At 34.8% G+C, this 25,891-nt stretch overlaps 1 protein-coding gene across 1 annotated transcript; it reads left to right on the top strand.

The window, feature by feature from the left end:
- The first annotated feature begins 178 nt into the window (after window positions 1–178).
- On the top strand, window positions 179–24,353 carry LOC117317386. Its single transcript, XM_033872195.1, has 3 exons — window positions 179–669; window positions 3,095–3,244; window positions 20,786–24,353. Exons 1-3 carry the CDS (start codon window positions 417–419, stop codon window positions 20,941–20,943), a joined length of 561 nt encoding a protein of 186 aa, XP_033728086.1. The 5' UTR covers window positions 179–416; the 3' UTR covers window positions 20,944–24,353.
- The last annotated feature ends 1,538 nt before the right edge of the window (window positions 24,354–25,891 follow it).

Raw genomic sequence — 25,891 nt, 5'->3', positions numbered from 1 at the left:
GTGAAGATTTTGCGCTCTTGACATAAGTATATATTGTTGATAAGTGTACGCGATGTTCTCCTTTCCTTCACACATATGTAAATCTTGGATTCTGTAAGGATAACGAGACACCCTTCTGTTATAGCAAACTTTGGATTCTGTAAGGATAACGAGAAACCCTTCTGTTACAGAAAATATTGGATTCTGTAAGGATAACGAGAAACCCTTCTGTTACAGAAAACATCTAATTATGTAAGGGATAATAGGACACCCTTCTGTTACAGCAAACATTTGATTCTGTAAGGGATATCGAGAATTCTTATATTACAGCCAGTTTGTGTTCTAAACAATTCCCGGAACCATGCTGTTTATATTGTGGTGGGATTAACACATTATTCTAACAGTTATTTTGAAGGACACCTACCCGGAAGTATATAATGTCGTGCAAAGAGTTTCTGATTAAAACTATCACCATCGTAGGAGGCTGTCCAGTGCAGCTGAAGGTCAGCTTCATACTGATAACCTTGACCTTTTGTACGAATCTAACAGCGATGGTAACCTGCAGCTGGTTGGCGGGCTCGACCCCAGATACTCGCCAGGGCCTGTTTTGGTACTGTATACAGCAGGGCAGTACGGAATGTTGCGCTCAGCTAGAGGACTACGCGGAAACGCAAAATATGACGGTACCAGGTAGTCATTCTAAAATAACCTATCCGAGATAAATTGTACCCTCGCATATAATATGTATTCCATTCAATAACACAGTACTGGACAGTGGGCGCATTAGGCATATTTCACTCAGTAACACAGTTCCATAAGAGTATGTGTATTTTGTATCTCTCATTCAGTACACTGTAACACAGTACCATGGATGAGAGTATGTGCATTTTGTATCTCTCGTTCAGTAACACATTTCCATGTGATCATTAATTCACTCCCACTCGGTAACACAATTCCATGGGAGAGTATTCCATTTTGTATCTCTCGCTCAATATTTGCAATATTACATACTAACGTGATTTTGATGGTGTTTTTGTTCAAGGTCTTAATGTGTCTTCGACATTGGAAATTTAAGAAACACTTTGAAATCACTATATGTTTTTTTTATGTGCATTATTTTCATAATATAATTAAAAAAATAACGTATGGTTAAAAGTAGTAAGTGAGGTTGTTGGGAAACAGCATAAACACTAATTCAAATAAAATCATAATACATCTCATTGTACTAGAACTAATAATATACACGTATAAATAATGAGGTAAGAAAACATTTGCTCTATTAAATACTGTTTTTGAAATCTTTAGAGATATAACGAGAAAAACAACACGTGTTACATTTTTTTTGTTGATTGTGAAAAATCAGATAAAGTAAACAAAACAGCTTTCGTTATTACCATTTATAAGTCTCCTTGTACAGTAATACGATCTGTTCATGTCGTATACCATTAATTTATAAGTGTCCTTGTACAGTAATACGATCTGTTAATGTCGTATACCATTCATTTATAAGTCTCCTTGTACAGTAATACGATCTGTTAATGTCGTATACCATTCATTTATAAGTCTCCTTGTACAGTAATACGATCTGTTGATGTCGTAGACCATTCAGCTTTCAAAAGTTCAACTAAAGAAATTACATATATAGACGGAAACCGTCTCCATAGCGCAGTAAATGTCATCTTAAAAATGTATATAGAATCATATATCGAATGGATGGTTTAATTTATTGCTATTTTTATCATTCTAAGTCAGTATCTTTTTCTTTTGTGTGGTAGGTTCGTATGAAAATACCATAGCGGAAACCATTCAAATCGAATGATGGCAATAAACTCTCTTCGTTATCAAGACGAGGAACCATTTGACGAAACAAACATTTGCTTTTGTAGAAATGATATATCATAACTGATATATTTTTGTAACCTAATATATTTTTAAGGTGGCTATTGGTATTAAAACACCATAGAAAATGAAGACAGTAAAAGAGCGATGTCCTATTGATTTGATCTTGGCTGTTTCAAGGTCACATCTTTTTAGTGTGTATCATGGTTACCAAGGGGCTTGCTTTAGACATTTAATTTGTTAAGCTGTTTGTTAATTTTGGCAAAACTTAGGGAAAATGTCCAAGGAGGACGTAATTAGCACACATTTTTCACAAAATGACCACGCCGTTATGCTGATAAGTGTCAATAGTTTGCAATAGTGATGTTTGTTTGACCGGATTTGACTTTATAAAAGCATGAAACACAATTAGCTCATGTGTATCACATGTATCACACAAAATAACCATGCCGCTTTACACACACGTGTATATAACACACAATATGATCATTTGCTTAACCATATTTTACTTTATATACGTTTAAACACTGATTCTAATTTGACCTTGAACAGCAAATGACGGTTGTGATTATTATCACATAACTATGACATAAATAAAGCATTTTAATCATCAAAATGCTTTTAATAGAGATCATGAAAAACTTTGACCATACAATGTAGGAAGAAGACTGTTTTTTAGGAAAAATAGGTCAACCGCTGAGGTAAACGAGGCAGATTTCCGAAAAAAAAGACCAACACTGCAAAGTTTAACTATTTGTCTCAAAATATTCTTACTTCATCTTTTTCTCAGATGTCAAAATATATCTAAAATGAGCATTTGTATTAATTGGATTATTTCCCTCTATGTCATATTTGTCTGATATAATTCATAACCGCCATTTGCACTAGATGGTCAAAATGAAATAAATATTTATGTTATTAATATAGTCAAATCCAGTCGAAAATACCCCTATAGTGTGCTTTTGTTATTCTGGGCATAACGGCATGGTTATTTTGTGCAATACATGTGATCGATATGAACTATGAATTATGTTTCACTGAAACATATGCATTTTTGCAAGAAAAGACAAAATGAAGAAAATACACACCTAAAATGTACAGAAAGAGTTTTCACATGTTGAAATGGCCCCTCAATCTGCGGTACATACTTATTAACTTGATTCTGTTTCAGCCTTTGTTGATTCTGTTTCAGCCTTTGATGATTTTGTTTCAGCCATTGTTGATTCTGTTTCAGCCTTTGATGATTTTGTTTCAGCCATTGTTGATTCTGTTTCAGCCTTTGTTCAAGCGACCCGTACATTCGCCGGTATTGGTGTATGTTCGTTGTTTGGGACGTTGGTATTGTGTATGGCCACAGTGATGGTGTCTAGAAAGGCACACATCAAAAAAGAAATGCGGTTCAACATTGGGGCCAATATATTGTCATGTGAGTTATCATACTAGATGGTGACACCTGAAGGATGTCACAGATGGAATGAAGTGTAGTAAGGGGCGATAACTCTGTGTGAGCATGTTTTGTCAAAATCGCTCAATATCTAAGTTTCGACCAATAAAAAGACTGTTGTTCGTAAAGGCAACAAAACCCATCAAGTTGAATTTGCAGTTCCCTTAAAACCCCCATATATCAAATCTAATTGAAATTGAACATTATCTACATTTCGACCAATCAGAGGCCAGGAATTGGCGACGATTTTGTTTAAATGTGAAAGTGAGGCTACGAGAGCGACCGGTGATCAAAGATGTATCTACATATCAAATTTCATCAAAATCAGACAATATCTAAATTTAAACCAAGCAGAGCTCAGTTGATGGCGGCCATTTTGTTAAAATGTGAAAATCAGGTTACGAAAGTGGCTGATTTCCCATGATGTACATAAAAATAAACAAGGACCCATTGGAGGGCCAGAACATACGCCCGGGCAATATTTGACACTTGGAAGGGGATAGTTTCACAGGTTGTAGTGCTCCGGCTCATCAAGATGTATATTTGTGTCAAGTTATGGAGAGCCTGGGTCGGGAAGTATTGGAGTTATAGTCTGGACAAGTAATATCATCAATAGGGAATAACGCCGCAAATACGGGTGTGAGGGGCATGATTTTGGTATGGGACACTCCGGCTCATCAAGATGTATATTTTTGTCAAGTATGAAGAGCCTGGGTTAAGTAGAATTGGAGTTATGGTCCGGACAAGTAAAATCATCAAAGGGGAATTACTCCGCAAATACGGGGAAAAGGGCATGATTTTGGTATGCGACACTCCGAGTCATCAAGATGTATATTTGTGTCAAGTATGGAGAGCCTGGGTTGAGTAGTATTGGTGTTATGGTCCGCACAAGTAAAATCATCAAAGGGGAATAACTCCAATACGGGGGTAAGGGGCATGATTTTCGTATGTGACACTCCGGCTCATCAAGATGTGTATTTCTGTTAAGTATAGAGAGCCTGGGTCGAGAGTTATGGTCCGGACCGCCCGCCAACATGATAACATTATAATGTACGTCGGGTCGGGCGTATAAAAATCATTAAAACAGGACAATATCTTAATTTGGAACAATTTCCTCACAACATAGGGATTAACTCAATTTCCTCACAATATAATCATTAACTCAATCAGATGTAAATTTTCATGATTTTACAGGAATTAGCTCGCACCAATTTCAATCTTGGAGGAAAAGTTAATAATTCATACTTGCGTGAGGAAAATCCAAATTTTTAGTATGTATGATAGAAGGAAATTTGTTTTTTTGCCTAAGCTATTTTAATAATATGCTATTTCGAGAATTTCCCTGAAGTTCAAAGTCATGATCAGTGTCAGTCGTCCATATCAAGCAAATAAGGAAATGTCTATTACATTTGTTTTAAACAGTTTGCAACTTCTTATAGTGTTTGGAATCACTATAAAGTTCTTGATCGATCGATCATCAACAATTCTTAAACAATCCATGATCAATTATTGATCGATCATGAATAGAAAGAGAAATATCAATAATCACTACATTATAATTTATAATAAATTGATATCATGACCAGATGAGCGAGTTAATTCCTTTTATCTTTCCCTGATGAAAATTCGGTAATTAGCAAGTTTTGAATTTTTCTAAGTGAATTAGAATTCTCAATATCTAAATAGCTTGAAATTGAGAGAATAATTCTACAATATGAAACTAAAACCAGATTTCTGGCAAAATTTCAGAATATTTCAATTATTAGAACAAAGAGGGAAGTTGATTGCAGTCAGAGGCCTACAAAGTAGAATGTGTCTCCTGATGTAAATATATTTTCCATGGCAGTGTGGGCCTTAAAACAGAAACATACATTGCGAACTGTTTACACAAGTCCCTGTGCAAGTCACAGTATTCTACCTGTGTGCAGATGGCATTTTTAAGACTATTCTGAACAATTTTGCTAATTAAATCAAGTTATCTAATTCTTTGATATTGTCAAATAATCTCTATACCTTTTGTAGTAAGTTAAAATAAATCCAAATATTAATTGACTTAATAAAATAAAATATATATTAGATATGGTACATATTACTTCAATGTAATTTTTTCTAGTTTAAATTTGTCAGAATTGGTTTCTCGCACCTTTTTTCCTTTGTTGTATGTGAGCGAAATGTTTAATAAAATATGTTACAGGAAATATGGTATTTGAGGCAAAGATATTTCAAAATTTACTGATTTTTACCTGTGCGCATATGACATTTCCAGGGAGAATATTTTGTAAACTTATGATTACTAGGTAACTTCTATTAATACTTTAATATGGTTGTTTTCTAAAATACCTTTGGTATGAAGATGAAATTACTTTAAAATCAAAATATCAAAACAAATTATGTTAAATTGATGACATGATTTTAAACATGAAATTACTGAATTTAACTTAATGTGACATAATAATTAAGTTGTTTTAGTATAAATTTGTTACACCAGGTTGCTCGCAATCCTTATCAATTGCAAACGCAATAAATTAATTAATAACCGACAATATTTTAGGATAATTTTGTTAGAACATGCATGTCCACACATTGTTTTCTTTGGCACATGTAAAGAAATGTTGAAATATGTTGATATAGTATTTTAGGTAAAGACATTTCAAAATTTACTAATGTCTACCTGTGTAGTTATTTACGTTTAGTAATTTTCTTTAATCCATTTTTAATATGTTGATACTGATTTGAATTGAAAATATAAAAAAAATCCAACATGGTTCTTAAATAAGTTAATTTAACTTAATGCGACATAATAATTGACAATATTTTAGCATAAATTTATCAGAACAGGTTTGTCACAAATTGTTTTCTTCGGCACAAGTAAGCGAAAGGTTTATATATGTTGTAGGGTATTTGTGGCAAAGAATTTGAAAATATACTACAATTGTTTTTAATATGTACATGCATGCAAAGATTATATGATTTAACTCTGTTCAAAGGCACAGTCTCAATCAAGGGCATGTTACAGACTTTAATTTCAAGCTATAGGCATTTGAATATAATAGACCAGAATACTATTTCATTAAAAATTTCAAAAATGAATATGATGTAGGCCTGCTGTAGTGACTTTTGACTTTAAACATATTTTATTGTCTAAACAAGAACAATAGGATTAGGCACAAGTTATTACAACTTATGAAGCCTTCTCCATTCAACATGTTAATATTTACAAGTAATGACATAGGTATAATATATAGTAAATCATGTAACAATTAGGAGGAAAAATGGATAATTTAACATACAATATACATTTACATAATAAAGAGATACAAGTATATATATTCAAAATCTTCTGCTGGACTTTATGAAAGACTGCACATATCCAAATACATAACTATTTACTTCCAAAGCCAAGTTTTCATTACCATATAATAACAAATTTAAATTTACATGTATATTTAAATCATTAAAATATTGGAACATTTCAGCACGAGCAGTAGCATATATTGGACATTCAAAAAAGAAATGATGCACATTTTCACAAATGTTACCACAGTTTACACAAATAGAGTCCTCTGCCAAATTTACACGAAAAAGATCATCCTTAAGAGAACTACACTTATATCTTAATTTTGTATGTATTATATTAAACTTTCTTTCACCATAATTATAGTAGCAAGGCAGACTAGTAGAAATAGGTTGAGAGAGAGCTAGTTTGAAAGAAGAAAGAGAAATGGATTTAACATTGTCGTCTAAATTGTTCCAGTTTCTTAAGGTAGATGGAAAGAAGGAGTTTATTGTAGAAGAGAGTCTGTAATTTGGAATTCTGAAATTGTCCTTATTTCTTAAAGGGTAAGGGTTATTATTTCCCACTGAAGGAGGTAATAAGTTAGATAGATAACTTGGAGTCATATTATTTTTTATTTTATTGCTGTAGTGTAGTGAGGAAGTTTCCAGCTCGCAGTGTAGGTGGTTCAATTTAAATAGTTCTACAAAATTAAATGAAATCTTAGCCATATTTAAGTCGCCCGCGTTCTACATATGCTTGTAATGATTTTTATAATGTTCATTGATAATACTAGTCTCTCTCGTGCGAGTAGGTAGCAAGACAAACATTCTCGAGTAAGGCATCGCTTCACCGCGGGACTCTAGTGATATCTGTCATAGAACGGCCACAATAGGGTTTTGACAAAGGGTCGTATTTTCGCCAGGTCTCATGGAATGTTGGTCTTTTCCGGATGTTACGTCACGGGTGACGTCAAAAGTATGTGTGGAATGTAGTGTATTGAGGGACGGAACGTAATGTACATGCGGCTAATTCTGACTACTTTGCCGGAGCTTACTGAAAAACGGCTCATTACATTTTGATAAAATTTTCCACACTTGCAAAACGCGGTGTGATCTATGTCCTGGCATGTCCCGTATATCTGGGAAATTTTTAGTTATAGAGATATTTTGGGTACAAACACGCCAAAATGGACACTTTGACTGCTGGTTTCTGCACAACTCGGTCTTGAGAATTAACTCATAATGCCAACATACTGAAACTTCACACATCACAAGTACATACCATTCCGGAGAAATTGGTATCATTAGTTTTTCTATATCTGTCACAGAACGGCCACAATAGGGTTTTGAACATGGGTACTATGTACCGCGACCTCACATTCCAGAGAGTCTATCACGGACGTACGTCACGAGTGACGTTATCAAGTCCGTTCCGCTTGTCTGATTGAACTTGTAGCGCTCGGTGAGCTGCTTGTATTTTCACTGCCACTGCCAGTATTTCTTAAAATGTTGCAATATCAGAGAAAATACGAAAGACACATTTCTCCACAATTTTTTTTTTTTTTTTTGACATATTTATCACAAACATCTCTATCCAAAAGACATAATTAATCTTGTTTCTTCATATATGGTACATTAAGTTCCTTTTCCTGTCGTATCCGTGATGCAACAGTTTCCGCTGAGGTCACACGGGTACGTATAATCGAAAGACAGTAAGCCAGACATTTTACACTGCACTGGGAAACCCCCGCCTGGGGAATTCCCGCCTTTTTACACCAGAAACCTACGTCATTCTATTTTCAGTAACAGTGTGTATTTGTGATCTTCTAAATCTCAACATACTACTCTTTATCCTCGTATCATATATAAAGTACCCGTTTCATGTGTTACATGTATTTACTCGGGAAAACAGGTATATACCAGAGAAACGCATTCTCCAAAGGGACTTGGATAGGGTGAAACACAAGCTGATTGGCCGGTCGTGTTGCGCAAGTTGTTAAGGTAGACCGACCCTTCGGGTTTCCTCTGATAGATCTCCTTAATTTTATTTTTATTTCAATGTTAATTATGCTCTTATCACAGAAAGCACATAAAAAACATATGTCACCACGTTCGTTTTACTACCAGGGCCACATAAAGATACGTATTAATTAATAGCTGAACCATATTTTTAAGGATTTTGGTAGATTTTATCTTTCCCCGATAATATTCACCTCAAGCATAAAAAGGAGTTTATATCCTATTTATATCATCAGTATGAGCAATATCATTCATAATTATCAAAAAAAGAGAAGATTCTTTGGGTGGTTAACAAAATATGGCTATTTTTATACGAAAAACCTGTTATTTTTAGTGAAAAATTGATTTAAAAAAATACACGTTTATTTTTTTCCTGAAAAAATGAACAGAAAAATTACCCCCTTTTTTTTGCTTAATTAAAAATTTCATATGTATGCTTTAAGAGAAAAAAATAAAAATAACACCTCACCATATTACTTTTGACACTATGGCCGTTTACTTTGCTGGTACCCCAAAACTTTTGCTTCAAGTATGGCTCAAATTACCAAATTAGAGCAGTTATTTTGGAATCTGAGATTGATGAATTTTTTTGTTAAATCTTTACCATTTTCTTTCATAAATTATATTGTAATCTATGTTACTGGTGCTTTCTTTTTTTCTAAAAGAATTTTATTTGTTTGATTTCCCAAACGCAATTAACATTTTCCGGATATTTTCCTCTTTTCCGGATGAAAATTAGAACATTACACTAACGGTCCTTCAGACGCTTTCTTCTAATACGCCATGTCAAACGAAGCGTATCGGTGATACAGAATGCCAGAATATGCACAATATGAGCTTCATTTGCAGCGCTAAACAAGGTTGCTCGAGTGTCGAGCGTTCCAACCTATGCGATAATGTAATTTGAATTAAGGCAAAGCCTTAGAAGAGCGCAGCCTATGACAGTAATCACTCACCGTAACATGTATATGTAGCGGGGGATGTTATCGTGTATGTACTGACAGGTTAAGCTGACAGGGTTGAGCTTAACGATAACTATATGTCATGCCTATATGTCGTGTCTGTACTATGTGTACCTGTGTCACCTTGACCTTTGCTAGTCCTCTGTTCACGTGTGCTGTCTCTGGTCGATGTTTTTGTCGTGCATTGTTCGTAGTCGCTTGCTTTTTCGTCAGTGTCTGTCGTGCCTGTGTATCCTCTGTCGTGATTGGTCCTTATAGTTTTGTATTGTTAAAAAGTGGGATAAATTTAGGGTGGTGTATCGTATACTGGGCAGTCTGATGGATTAATTTCCTGTGTGCTGTCACGTCTTTCTCGCTAGTACTAATGTAACGTTAGGGTATGTAGGGTCTTGGGTGGGTAGTACTAGTCTTGACTTTAAACATATTTTATTGTCTAAACAAGAACAATAGGATTAGGCACAAGTTATTACAACTTATGAAGCCTTCTCCACTCAACATGTTAATATTTACAAGTAATGACATAGGTATAATATATAGTAAATCATGTAACATTTAGGAGGAAAAATTGATAATTTAACATACAATGTACATTTACATAATAAAGAGATACAAGTATATATATTCAAAATCTTCTGCTGGACTTTATGAAAGACTGCACATATCCAAATACATAACTATTCACTTCCAAAGCCAAGTTTTCATTACCATATAATAACAAATTTAAATTTACATGTATATTTAAATCATTAAAATATTGGAACATTTCAGCACGAGCAGTAGCATATATTGGACATTCAAAAAAGAAATGATGCGCATTTTCACAAATGTTACCTCAGTTTACACAAATAGAGTCCTCTGCCAAATTTACACGAAAGTATTAGTCGGGATGTTGGGTTTAGTTAGGTCGTACAGGTATGGGGGTGGTTTTAGGTTAGCATGTTTATTATATAGCTAGGCCTATGCTGCTGTCCGTTTATATGTAATTTCATGTTGTAAATGTTTATGTCATCGTTAATAAAGTGTTAATTGTAGTTCAAGGCGTTTGTTTTCTCTCTATACGACAGACACAAGTTACCCATCGAACCTGGGTTGTTGGTCCACAAGGGCGAGTCGGGTGCAGTTTAACGTACGCTCCTGTTACATATATACTACCACATTTTCAGATTTTAGACTTTTTTTTTAGGGGGGGGGGGGGGGGGGGGGGGGTTTAATTTAAAAGAATGACACAAAAAAATGCTACAACACATTGTAACATAACTATGTATTACATCTAAACATCTATACATGAAAGTATATATGAAAATTCCTTAGACAGTATGTCTACAGAAAATTGAAATCCCATAGCCCAAGTCATTTTCCCACAGACCCATTTTGTAAACATATTGTTGAAAAGTAGCATTACTGTCACGCAAACGCTTGCATCATCCAGTAATAACACGCTATTATGGGTTAAAAAAAACCTCTATTTTAAGCTCGGATTTCATATCATCATTTGTCAGAAAATATTGGAATGTTGTTTACATGAATTGTAATGTATGTCAGGACTCAAACTTTTCATAGCCATTGGGGCCAACACTGAGAAATTTTACATAGACCGACCAGGTTTTCTATAGCCTCTGGCCATCGGACCACCTTTACTTTCGAACACGGCAAGTTGAGTGACAGACTTGTTTATTGTTTGTCCTGATGTGAATTTCATTGTCTTTACTTTGCATTGTTGGATTCCAAATGATCGTGCACTTAATAATGGCATCAGTATTCTACTGCCATATTTCTTTGCTACTAACAACGTAAAAGGGCAGACGATACAACAATATTTTCATATATATAACAGGAAAGCGAATTTAGTGCCGCCACAAGGGGTTAAACCCGCGACCCTCTGCTTACTGCTCCGTCGCTCTACCGACTGACTTAATGGAAATTCCCCCACCTGAAATCACTATGTACCCTATTTACAATTAAAACCTGCGTCACTATTCCTCACTTTTCAAACGTGTTCGCCCCGAACACACATTGACCCAGGTTTTATCCCCAACGAAGCCTCTCATTTTCATATAGCTTGCACTTGGAGTGGTCAACCGATGTAACAGAAAAGCAAGTAGTGTGCCTCCACCGTCATCGAACCGCGACCCCAGGCTTTACTCACCGGGTTCAATCGTACTGACCGGACGCCGGTGCTTACACCTGGGCATCGATGAATTTTACACCCGGACAACGATAATTTCGATAGAAAATGAACGCCGAAGACGGGATCGGAAGAACGGTTGGGATATTTTTTCTCTTTTTTGATGTGATAATGATGTCCTTCAAGGAAAATAACCCGACCACGGAACAAAATGATAAATTGGCTATAACTTGCAAGGATAACTGACAGGAAAAACACCTCTCATTTTTTGCTAATTCGCCCTCATTGTAGGCGGGTATGACCAAATTATGCCGCAATCCACGAATTATGCAACATATACAGCAAAATCCGCGATCGAAATGACTGTAAATCTCACAGTTTATCGGAATTATATATTTTGACATCATCAAGTCTTATTGGATTGATTGGTTATAGTTAAATAGGAAAATTAAACATTTCCGTATTTTACACCTGTGGCAACGAAGACGCTCTTGAGCTTTACACCTGGGCGCCGCAATTTGCTGACATGGTAGTGATGTAGAAATTAACAGAGTTGGCGTTTTGATGGTTTTTGTTTATGTATTTTTTGCAATTTATGCAACTCGTTACAATTCATTAACGGACATGCCTCTTTAAAGGGTCCGAATTTGTGCTTGTCAATCCGTCATCCGTTTTTGTTGTGATCTATTTATAAAACTGCTCGAACCTGGTAGAGAGCTCCCCATGGAGTGAAATCTCCAGCCTAGACGGATCACAAGAAACGTGTTTTATAGGCCTACAGTTAATTAAATACAATATTTATAATATATCCAGAATATGAGTAAAAAGGCACTTAACATCTACATCAATTTCACGGGTTTTAGGTTTTTGAAAAATTGTCGAATGTCAACGTAAATTTCGTGAGAGTTTATATAGATCTTTTATACCATCAATGCATGTTGCAAGTTTTGTGTTTACGTCCCATGCGTTTCCTCCTTTTTCTGATCTGTGTCTAGCCGCGGTTGGAATATGGTTGACTACCTCGTATTCTGAATAACAATATATCACATGTAAAGTGCGCAAGGCCGAACTAACGTTCCCCAAACAATATACAATCTGACAGATGGAGTACATACTGAAGTAATTGTTGGTTGCCGCAAAGTGCATGTACTTTTAGAGCATCGGCCAAAGTCCCCAACTCCACTATGCGTCGGCCCGTGCGCCATGAAGTGTCCTCTTGTTCTACATTGCCATAAATTGGAGATGTGCTAACCTCTTCCTGACTTGATATAAATTGTCTCCGCCGAGATTGTAACTAAAGTTATATGGTCGTCACACATTGGCACATTATGTGATACATCGGCGCTGTCCTTGTTTTCAATGGACCATCTTTAATTTATGTTCTCACTTCATTGAAAGCATAAGCCTTACCTAGTCTTTTAGTTTTACAAAACTGACCCCTTTACCTCTTGACCGCATCGTGCTGTAGGCCTAAACATTTATCTCCCAGCTGACTTGAAAATTAAACCAGATGTAACTATTCGTGAATATAATCAAGGGCCCGGATCGCCGGACGCCGGATCGCCGGACTCATGTCTGTGACGTCACAGAAGGGTCGGTCTACCTTAACACACTTTTGGGTGTAGATTTGACCTCTACCCCAGACCCGGATGTATATAATCGGTATTTGGTGACAGCTGTTGACAGATATCTCCTGATAATGTCCAACATGCTGTGTTGAAACTTTTATATTTTGTTTCTCAGATGTTGGTCTTGACCAGGTGAAATAGAAAGTTGTAAATGCAATTTTGGGAATTTATTATGAATTTTAATATTACAATGTAACATATAGCGAAGCTAATTGTGAACTCGGTCCCAATATATGATGTTATAACCAGAAGTGATGTTAAGGATTTTGTGTACACTTGTGGAATTTATTTTTAGTATTAATACTCAAGCGGTATTTTATACTTAGTAATATAAATACTTTAATGAATTCTAATATTATAATGAATGGCAGCATTAGCAACGTAATTCGTTAATTATTTAATATTATCGTGGTAATGATATCTCAGGATTCCGATCGATAAATTGACGATAGAATATTATAAAGGATGAAGTGTAGTAACGGAACGTATTAATGTTCGAAGATTTAAGTTATTGTCCGATTGCAATGAAATTTAAATTTGGTATGTAGGTACATCATGGGACACTGGTTACTCTTGTAACCTCAATTTATTATTTTATTAACATTTTACCGAAAAGGTCGTCATTTCCTAGCCTCTGATTGGTTCGAATTTACATATTGTTTGATTTCAATGAAATATGTAAATAAAGTTTTTAACGTCATATAAAAAGGAAGGGTCATTTACATTCGGATCATCCTCGAATTGGCTATACCTACCCTCGGACGCTAACGTTAGTAGTCCAGTAATCTATCCAGATCCTGGAGAAATGCGGTTTCGCGTAATAATGACGGAGCAAAATAACTGGCAATTGAGTTCGCGCATGATTTAGGTAAAACATTTCTTTTAATCATTTTAAATAAAGTTACTGGTTCTAAGGTTCAAATTGGACATTCCACATGTTTAAAATTTGTTTATTGAAATATCTTTCATTATTTTAAGTTGTTGTACTGAGTACATTATAAGCAAACATGGCAGCGCCCATAGACTTTTCAACGTGTGTTAACATCGCTTTATCTAAATTTGATAATGCAATTAGTTTAATGACGAAACAAAAAAAAGAACACTTCAACATGTATTAAATGGAATTCAAGAATTCAGCGTGTCTTGCTGAAACACAACCTTTTGTGGCGTGGGCGCCATTTTCATTACCAAATGATTTGTCACGTAATAAAACGTTTCTTCAAATAACCATTCACGTCCGAGGTGTATTTTGAAAAAAAAAACCTAAGGGGTTCCGAATGGGTCATTTAAGGACGTGCCTGGTTTTGTTGGTGGTGGAAAGCTGGAGTACCCAGAGAAATATCACCGACCTACAGTCATAAAAAGGCATCTGCCCTATATGTGTTTCGAACTCGCAACCCAGAGATGAAGGGCTAGTGATAAAGTGTCTGGGCCCCTTAACCAATCGGCTACGGCGGCCCACAACACAAGGTCTTCTTATTGGTCGAAATTTTGATAGTGAGCGGTTTTGATGAAAACTGCTGGAACAGAGTTAGCGCCCCTTACTGCACTTCATTCCATCTGTGACATCCTTCAGGTGTCACCCTCTAGTATGGAATGAAGTGCAGTAAGGAGGCGATAACAGAGTTATCGTTCCTTACGGAACGTAATGTAGATACGGCTAATTCTGCCTACTTAGCAGCATATAGTCGCACTTTGGGCGCAAAGAAAACGGCTCGATACATTTTGATAAAAACTATCCACACTTGTAAAACTCGGTGTGATCTACGTCCTGACATATTCGGTATGTCTGGGAAAAATCTAGTTATGGAGATATCTGGGGCCAAACACGCCAAAATCGTCATTTTGACTAAGAGTTTCTGTTTAAACCGCCCTCAATATTCGAAAAAAAAATCCAGAAACATATACAATGCATATATAAGTAGATAAATGTTTCCTGAAGAAAACCGTCTGTTTAGTTTTTCGATATCTTTATCAGAACGGTCACAATATTGTTTTGAAAATGGCCTATTTTTTCGACCCTCTCAGTATTTTTCCACTCGACAGGGGTATTTTGATAGCAGACGATCGCATGTTTTGATGACGTAACGCCCATCCTGAACTCGTCACGAAAGTTTGTTGTGTAAGCCGGCTGTTGATTGAACTGCTCGGTGAGCTGGGTTCCGTTGTATTTTACTGTCACTGCCAGTATATATTGCTATTTTTTCAACATCAGAGGCAATGCTCCAGAATATAGATACTTTGTCACGATCATTGTATGTCGCTTTTCACAAACATGCATGCGAAAAATCAACCCAGCGTTCAGAATGTCAAGCAAATTCCCGAAGCCTCGTAGGCCTAACGCTGACGGTAAGTTAACTTGTTTGTTAACGTTGATGTAAACAGACGACGGTAAATATTTGATATTTACTGTAGTGATAGGCCTGCTTTGTCTCCAACTTTAGGTAATTGATTGATAGAACTATTTCGATAGTCTGTGTATTTGTTTGTGACTAGCTTCGACTCTGTGATTGTTTACGTCTAAAAATAACAACGGGAATCTCCAGATTGAGGTGACAATGTACACAGAACCGTGTTCTCTCGGACACTATCTCGTGAACGAACACAAACACAAGACTACTACTTTGCAACTTCTCTGATATATGAATTACCTTGTGAAAGGAGAAATGAAATAAATTTTATTTTTTACCGATCATATTCTGACATACAGTCGACTTACTAGAGTCCCGCGGTGAAGCGATGCCTTACTCGTGCATGTTTGTCTTGCTACCTACTCGCACGAGAGAGACTAGTATATTATCAATGAACATTATAAAAATCATTACAAGCATATGTAGAACGCGGGCGACTTAAATATGGCTAAGATTTCATTTAATTTTGTAGAACTATTTAAATTGAACCACCTACACTGCGAGCTGGAAACTTCCTCACTACACTACAGCAGGCCTACATCATATTCATTTTTGAAATTTTTAATGAAATAGTATTCTGGTCTATTATATTCAAATGCCTATAACTTGAAATTAAAAAGGCTGTTACATGCCCTTTATTGAGACTGTGCCTTTGAACAGGGTTAAATCATATAATCTTTTGCATGCATGTAAATGTTAAAAACAATTGTAGTAAATTTTCCAATTCTTTGCCACAAATACCCTACAACATATATAAACCTTTCGCTTACTTGTGCCGAAGAAAACAATTTGTGACAAACCTGTTCTGATAAATTTATGCTAAAATATTGTCAATTATTATGTCACATTAAGTTAAATTAACTTATTTAAGAACCATGTTGGATTTTTTTATATTTTGAATTCAAATCAGTATCAACATATTAAAAAATGTATTAAAGAAAATTACTAAACATATATAAGATAGTTTTTCTTCAAAATGTCATCTGCACACAGGTAGAAATAAGTAAATTTTCAAATGTCTTTACCTAAAATACTATATCAACATATTTCAACATTTCTTTACATGTGCCAAAGAAAACAATGTGTGGACAACATGTTCTGACAAAATTATCCTAGAATGTTGGTTATTAATTAATTTATTGCGTTTGCAATTGATAAGGATTGCGAGCAACCTGGTGTAACAAATTTATACTAAAACAACTTAATTATTATGTCACATTAAGTTAAATTCAGTAATTTCATGTTTAAAATCATGTCATCAATTTAACATAATTTGTTTTGATATTTTGATTTTAAAGTAATTTCATCTTCATACCAAAGGTATTTTAGAAAACAACCATATTAAAGTATTAATAGAAGTTACCTAGTAATCATAAGTTTACAAAATATTCTCCCTGGAAATGTCATATGCGCACAGGTAAAAATCAGTAAATTTTGAAATATCTTTGCCTCAAATACCATATTTCCTGTAACATATTTTATTAAACATTTCGCTCAGATACAACAAAGGAAAAAAGGTGCGAGAAACCAATTCTGACAAATTTAAACTAAAAAAAATTACATTGAAGTAATATGTACCATATCTAATATATATTTTATTTTATTAAGTCAATTAATATTTGGATTTATTTTAACTTACTACAAAAGGTATAGAGATTATTTGACAATATCAAAGAATTAGATAACTTGATTTAATTAGCAAAATTGTTCAGAATAGTCTTAAAAATGCCATCTGCACACAGGTAGAATACTGTGACTTGCACAGGGACTTGTGTAAACAGTTCGCAATGTATGTTTCTGTTTTAAGGCCCACACTGCCATGGAAAATATATTTACATCAGGAGACACTTTCTACTTTGTAGGCCTCTGACTGCAATCAACTTCCCTCTTTGTTCTAATAATTGAAATATTCTGAAATTTTGCCAGAAATCTGGTTTTAGTTTCATATTGTAGAATTATTCTCTCAATTTCAAGCTATTTAGATATTGAGAATTCTAATTCACTTAGAAAAATTCAAAACTTGCTAATTACCTAATTTTCATCAGGGAAAGATAAAAGGAATTAACTCGCTCATCTGGTCATGATATCAATTTATTATAAATTATAATGTAGTGATTATTGATATTTCTCTTTCTATTCATGATCGATCAATAATTGATCATGGATTGTTTAAGAATTGTTGATGATCGATCGATCAAGAACTTTATAGTGATTCCAAACACTATAAGAAGTTGCAAACTGTTTAAAACAAATGTAATAGACATTTCCTTATTTGCTTGATATGGACGACTGACACTGATCATGACTTTGAACTTCAGGGAAATTCTCAAAGTAGGATATTATTAAAATAGCTTAGGCAAAAAAACAAACAAATTTCCTTCTATCATACATACCGGTACTAAAAATTTGGATTTTCCTCACGCAAGTATGAATTATTAACTTATCCTCCAAGATTGAAATTGGTGCGAGCTAATTCCTGTAAAATCATGAAAATTTACATCTGATTGAGTTAATGATTATATTGTGAGGAAATTGAGTTAATCCCTATGTTGTGAGGAAATTGTTCCAAATTAAGATATTGTCCTGTTTTAATGATTTTTATACGCCCGACCCGACGTACATTATAATGTTATCATGTTGGCGGGTGGTCCGGACCATAACTCTCGACCCAGGCTCTCTATACTTAACAGAAATACATATCTTGATGAGCCGGAGTGTCACATACGAAAATCATGCCCCTTACCCCCGTATTGGAGTTATTCACTTTTGATGATTTTACTTGTGCGGACCATAACACCAATACTACTCAACCCAGGCTCTCCATACTTGACACAAATATACATCTTGATGACTCGGAGTGTCGCATACCAAAATCATGCCCTTTTCCCCGTATTTGCGGAGTAATTCCCCTTTGATGAGTTTACTTGTCCGGACTATAACTCCAATACTTCCCGACCCAGGCTCTCCATACTTGACACAAATATACATCTTGATGAGCCGGAGCACTACAACCTGTGAAACTATCCCCTTCCAAGTGTCAAATATTGCCCGGGCGTATGTTCTGGCCCTCCAATGGGTCCTTGTTTATTTTTATGTACATCATGGGAAATCAGCCACTTTCGTAACCTGATTTTCACATTTTAACAAAATGGCCGCCATCAACTGAGCTCTGCTTGGTTTAAATTTAGATATTGTCTGATTTTGATGAAATTTGATATGTAGATACATCATTGATCACCGGTCGCTCTCGTAGCCTCACTTTCACATTTAAACAAAATCGTCGCCAATTCCTGGCCTCTGATTGGTCGAAATGTAGATAATGTTCAATTTCAATTAGATTTGATATATGGGGGTTTTAAGGGAACTGCAAATTCAACTTGATGGGTTTTGTTGCCTTTACGAACAACAGTCTTTTTATTGGTCGAAACTTAGATATTGAGCGATTTTGACAAAACATGCTCACACAGAGTTATCGCCCCTTACTACACTTCATTCCATCTGTGACATCCTTCAGGTGTCACCATCTAGTATACTGATTTATTAAATCAATACTATGAAACAAAATGAGAACGCGTACACAATCACTACTGATGTCATATATAATCACTACCGATGTCATACACAATCATTACTCATGTCATATACAATCACCACTGATGTCATATACAATCACGACTGGTGTAATACACAATCACTACTGATGTCATACACAATCACTACTGATGTCATATACAATCACTACTGATGTCATACAATCACTGCTGATGTCATACACAATCACTACTGATGTCATATACAATCACTACTGATGTCATATACAATCACTACTGATGCCATATACAATCACTAATGATGTCATATACAATCACTACTGATGTCATACACAACCACTACTGATGTTATTCACAATCACTACTGATGTCATACACAATCACTGCTGATGTCATACACAATTACTACTGATGTCATACACAATCACTACTGATGTCATACACAATCACTACTGATGTCATATACAATCACTACTGATGTCATACAACACTACTGATGTCATACACAATCACTACTGATGTCATATACAATCACTACTGATGTCATATACAATCACTACTGATGTCATACACAATCACTACTGATGTCATATACAATCACTACTGATGTCATACAACACTACTGATGTCATACACAATCACTACTGATGTCATACAATCACTACTGATGTCATACACAATCACTACTGATGTCATACACAATCACTACTGATGCCATATACAATCACTACTGATGTCATACAACACTACTGATGTCATACACAATCACTACTGATGTCATACACAATCACTACTGATGCCATACACAATCACTACTGATGTCATACACAATCACTACTGATGTCATATACAATCACTACTGATGTCATACACAATCACTACTGATGTCATACAATCACTAGAGGAATAGTTAACATTTACTTGTTTTCCAGTCTTCAAAAGTTTATAAACGGTATTGTGTCTAAGCGCTCTACAGTGACGAGTGTCGTTGACTTCTTCTTCCTATCATACTTACTTATCTAAACTTTTCCTAATTCGATTGCATTGGTATTGACGACACAAATCCCACCATTTACGAAATATTTTAGAACTAATTTTTCATACATGTACATGCAGAAAATAGGTTAATGAAGGTAGGTTGAGAGCAAAATATATATTCTGGTTTTTGGTTTCATCAATGAAATTCTAGATTTTAACGTCACGCTTTACTACCTTTACTGTCAGCTGGACGTGTATTGTGAAGAAATATACTATTACTACCACTATGTTAGTTAGACGTGTATTATGATGAGATATATTACTACCTTTACTGTCAGCTAGACGTGTATTGTGAAGAAATATACTATTACTACCACACTGTCAGTTAGACGTATATTTTGAAGAGATATGATATTACTACCAGACTGGCAGTTAGACATGTATTTTGAAGAGATGTGATATTACTACCTCACTATCACTAAATGCATATTTTTACATAATCTTTAACAAGTATAATGGCGTGTTACATGTGGTGAACTGTTGTTATTGAAACGTTTTCTCAATTTATTGCAGTTTTGATTATAGTTATCGGGGTGATTGTTTACGGTGCTAAGTTCCCTGACGATATGTTGACGAACCGCATGGGACCGTCTTGGTCGTTCGGATTCAGCGCTTTTGCGGCCTGTGTTTGTTTGGTCAACGCGTTAGTGCTCTTCTCTTACGAAGCCTGATACATTTAAGGACAGGAACAACAACGCATGGCATACATTGAGCATCAAAGTAGGCTCCACGTCTGTATCTTCTAAAACACCTGTAGGGAAAACCCAATCGTTTTGGAGTAAGGAAAAAGACAAAAAGATCAAATTCATGATTAAGCTTCAGTGGCTTTGAGTGGCTCAGTTTCTTTCTTTTCAATTTTTTGTTTTCACCTTTTAAAACGATGTCATTTCCTTCTAGATGCCAATGCTTCCATCATGATAGTTATGTTTAAAAGGGATTTTCAACAAAAGTTTGAAAGTCCCTATGTGTTCTGTACGTTTTAAGAACTCTTTCTAACGACTTTTAGAACTAAGTCAACATCAATTTGTTTTCCTATGGTAAGTTCGGATAAGAAAAACTGGTTGTAATACCCAAGGTCAGTATGAAATTAAACTGCCTGAATATAACATATTGAGGAATTGACCTAGATTTGATGGGTGTCGTCAATGAAGCAGAATACGATTACTCTTTTGGAGCACATGGTCTCATTCTCCATTTTCATAAGTCTATATTTTGTTCATAGATGTATTTTCCCCTCTGATTATTACGACAGCCGATCAGTTCCTCAAGAGACTTACGTTATCTCGTTATTACGACAGCCGATCAGTACCTAAAGAGAAAACTAAATCATCTCATCATTACGCTATCGCTGCATTACGAGTTACTTTTACGACTTAAGCTATCTTGTTATTAAGAGTAACGCTACATTTTGTATGTCATTATTACGACTTATGTTATCTCGTTATAACGACTTATGTTATCTCGTTATTAAGATAAAAACTATTTCGTTATTGTGATGTTATGTTATCTCGTTATTACGACTTATGTTATCTCGTTATTAAGATAAAAAAAACTATTTCGTTATTGCGATGTTATGTTATCTCGTTACTAAGATATATACGGTGTTATGTTATCTCGTTAGTATGACTTACGTATATTAATGTTATAAAGGTATATTCATTAGTTGAGAGGTCACTGTCAGTATTGTCCAATCAGAACAGTATTCAGATGAACAGACGCAAACTAAGTAGCTGATTTGTTCCATTATACATTTACGATTGCACAAACTATTCCATCGATTTTAGTTTTGTTTGGAAATAGTTTCAGATAATAGCACCGACGGCAAAATTCTATGTAGAACCCTATCTGATATGGTGCTCTTAATTGTTGTCAAGCATGACGTCATTAACAGAACCTTCAAATTCTCGCACTTCTGGTGTAGCAATACTTGTTTTGCGTTACATAATTATAAAAGCAGAACATTTAATATTATTCCGTCGAAAACAAGGCATATATTTCACCTAATAAGTATGTAATATCAGCTAGTAATATGACAGAGAGAGTCTTCGTAAAATTTCCTAGAGGTAACCGCTTCGGAGACAATCATCTTCCATCATAATAAATCAAGATTTTATGTACAATGACATTAAAAAAAGAGCTAAGATTGACACGGACGAATATTGGAGTTTAATTTGAAAGAAAATCATTAAATGAAAGTTTTGTAGAATTTGCCTAAGATATATGTTATACTTCCGTTCAACATGAACTGTATCTTCTCTCATCAGAAGATGTTATTCTGCTAGAATGTACATTTCAGTGCCTATAAGATAGAGCGAATGTAACTGGCATTAACCCAACATATGATAGACTGAGCGTGAACAGTATTTCCCAAACGTTAATGACATGCCATCATAATATACGAAGAATAAATTTACTGAAATCAACTGTACAAGATATATTTCTTCTGGTTGTCTATGACTAACTATGTGAATAAAGTCAGTTGGACTATGGTTGTGCCGTATGCTTACCCTACTAATCAAACTTGTTATCGTACATGAACTTAATTAGATTGTTTAATGTTCATTTTAAAACTGTTATTACTATGAATTTCGCAGGTAACATTGCAGTTTACTCTATATATCGATCATACGGCCTTTGTTATTGACTTTATGAATTGCTGTCGTTGTATCAGCTCTGTAATCTGACGTGGAAGTAAAAACATCTTAATTTACGAACTGATTATGCTGTCTTGACAAAGCAACCACACTGCGAGCGTAACGAACACATGGATAATATTCCCTAAGTCAATCTAATATGATTTGTGTCAGTTCTATAGAGTTAGAGTGTGAAACATGGTATTCAATCTTGAGAAAATGGTCTACCATAAACACAATGCATATGCGTGCAATACACAAATAGATTCACTGTACATAAATGTACGTCTGATGTCATATTATATTTTAGATTGTTTTACTAACTAATACATCTGCTATTTTTTGCACTAAACAAATGAATCTGCGATGTCAGGTGATTGTACATTTTCGTTATGTTTTAAAGCATGATAAATGACGATTACATGTCCCTTGATATAAGATATGCAGTGGGTCATTTATTACTTATTACGAGGATGTTGATCCTTTCGGTTTAGACGGCAGTTAAATTATATCATTGCGATTGTCCTCTAATTAACCGGAAGTTTGTCGCTTTGTTCACACTTAATGTTTGAGATCGTTATCTGTTAAGTGTTGATCTATATATACATAGAGGATATTGAATAACCATTCAATTGTTATGCTAAAAAAAAATCAGTAACATAATGCATGACGTCGTCTCTTTGTGGCGTTACTCCAAGTCAACTTGACGGTGCCATTTTGAAAGGACTGATCAGCACAATTTAAGCGTTTTCTGTAGATTATCGGAGAGTCTGCATGAAAAGCTAACGTCAAAAACTGGTCTTAATATTTCAGAAAACATTAAAATAACCCATCTATCTCTCTTCGCTTCGATTGGAAAAATCGGCAAATTTCAATGAGGTGAATACAAAGATTCGCTCTGATTAGCGAAAAATGAAAAACCAAAATATTCACTGCAAAATATTATATTTTCACTGCTCATCGCAGTAGTGAAAATATAAGTTTAATTAGCTTGATAATTTTGTTTATTTCACTGGCAAAATGCAATAAATATTTTTCTGTCCTATTTATTGTTTAAAGAACTGTATGACGAAAATTGCTAGTATGATGTTCTAGTAAACTAGGTAAGTTGTTACATGTTGTTATTTTTATGATAAAGATATTTGTTATTGCCAAAATTATCCGTATTCAAACTAGCATGAGGATGTGCGATTATCTACACCGTTATTAACTTATATGTAACACTGTTAACAATATACATAGACTGTTGTTATAAAGAAATATTTCTTCACCAGAACTTATAACATGTGGTCGAACGACCGATAATATATTATTTAATCAAGCCGTCCATTATAGCTTCACTCATGTATTTATAATGTAAGAATAATAGGCAGTTTATATAAAGTTTGTAAAATTGCTCAAGAAAAGGGAAAATAAAAACAAAATTTAAACGTGAATAAAAGAAAAGTGACAAACCGATGTGTTTTTGTACGGATTTGTTCTGGTATTAGTGTATATATAAAGTGTTCAATGTGTGGTCATAGTAGAACTAAACTTAGAATATTTAGGTATGTATGTGTCACAAGGTGTACAGGTATGTATGTATCACAAGGTGTACAGGTATGTATGTGTCACAAGGTGTACAGGTATGTATGTATCACAAGGTGTACAGGTATGTATGTATCACATAGTGTACAGGTATGTATGTGTCACAAGGTGTACAGGTATGTATGTATCACAAGGTGTACAGGTATGTATGTATCACATAGTGTACAGATATGTATGTATCACAAGGTGTACAGGTATGTATGTATCACATAGTGTACAGGTATGTATGTATCACATAGTGTACAGGTATGTATGTATCACAAGGTGTACAGGTATGTATGTATCACATAGTGTACAGGTATGTATGTATCACATAGTGTACAGGTATGTATGTATCACAAGGTGTACAGGTATGTATGTGTCACAAGGTGTACAGGTATGTATGTATCACAAGGTGTACAGGTATGTATGTATCACAAGGTGTACAGGTATGTATGTATCACATAGTGTACAGGTATGTATGCTGTATTTCACCGTTTTCCACATTATTTTCATATACCGAAACCCATCGCCATATGATGTTCGGGACAATTTACATATTGATTCCTTTCGACGTTTAATTTTCATTTGGTTGAATCGATTTTGGTACATGTGGTAAGAAATGAAAAGTTTCCAATAAGTAAAATGGAGTGTACGCTTAATTTGGAAATGTATTGACCATGAGGAAGGGCTATACCCTACAGTACTTGACATCAAAGGAAGGATCATCCCGTCCGCTTACCAACAGGAACAGCTAACATACACTTAATAGTATCAATGAGTCTGTGAGTCAATTTATCTATTAAGTTTTCAATTTTAGGCTGTAGCATACTTGCTTCCCTAGTCCCTTCGAACCTTTTTTGAAGGAATTAGATCTACCATTTGTCTCGTTTTACGTCAAGGTTAATATGTTAAATACCTTTCCGTAAGTCTAATCGCAATACCCCCATATTTATAGATTGTTTCGTCACACAATTCCTAAATATCTTATCGCAATACGTGTCTTCATATCTAAAGATTGTTTCTATATTAGTAGATTGTTTTGACACGGAATTCTTAAATAGTTTACCCTCATATTTTACGTTAGCGCAGTTGATTGCCTTGCCGGGAAATCATCACATAATTAATCGCCCACATCTTCTTTACCACTAGAGATTGACTCATCGCGACTTTTCAGCATACTGGACTTTCGTCGTACATCCACAGGGTGATCCGAGATTGCTAGGGGAGATTATAAGACTCATTCATATATGTATATGTAGGATATCAGAACCAAATTTCTAGTAAAAAAATTCTCTCAATTATTAATTTTCTTCATTTTTAAATTTCTCTATTTGAGGTTTATACCAAAAATACCTATGCTTTTCTGAAATATCATACCCGTTTTCGGCAGTATGTAATAACACGAACAGTGCAGTTA

The sequence above is a fragment of the Pecten maximus genome, chromosome 2 (genome assembly GCF_902652985.1).
Source record: "Pecten maximus chromosome 2, xPecMax1.1, whole genome shotgun sequence".
Lineage (NCBI taxonomy): Eukaryota > Metazoa > Mollusca > Bivalvia > Pectinida > Pectinidae > Pecten > Pecten maximus.
Note: the sequence above shows the minus strand (reverse complement) of the source record. Positions and strands in the feature narration are given on the sequence as shown.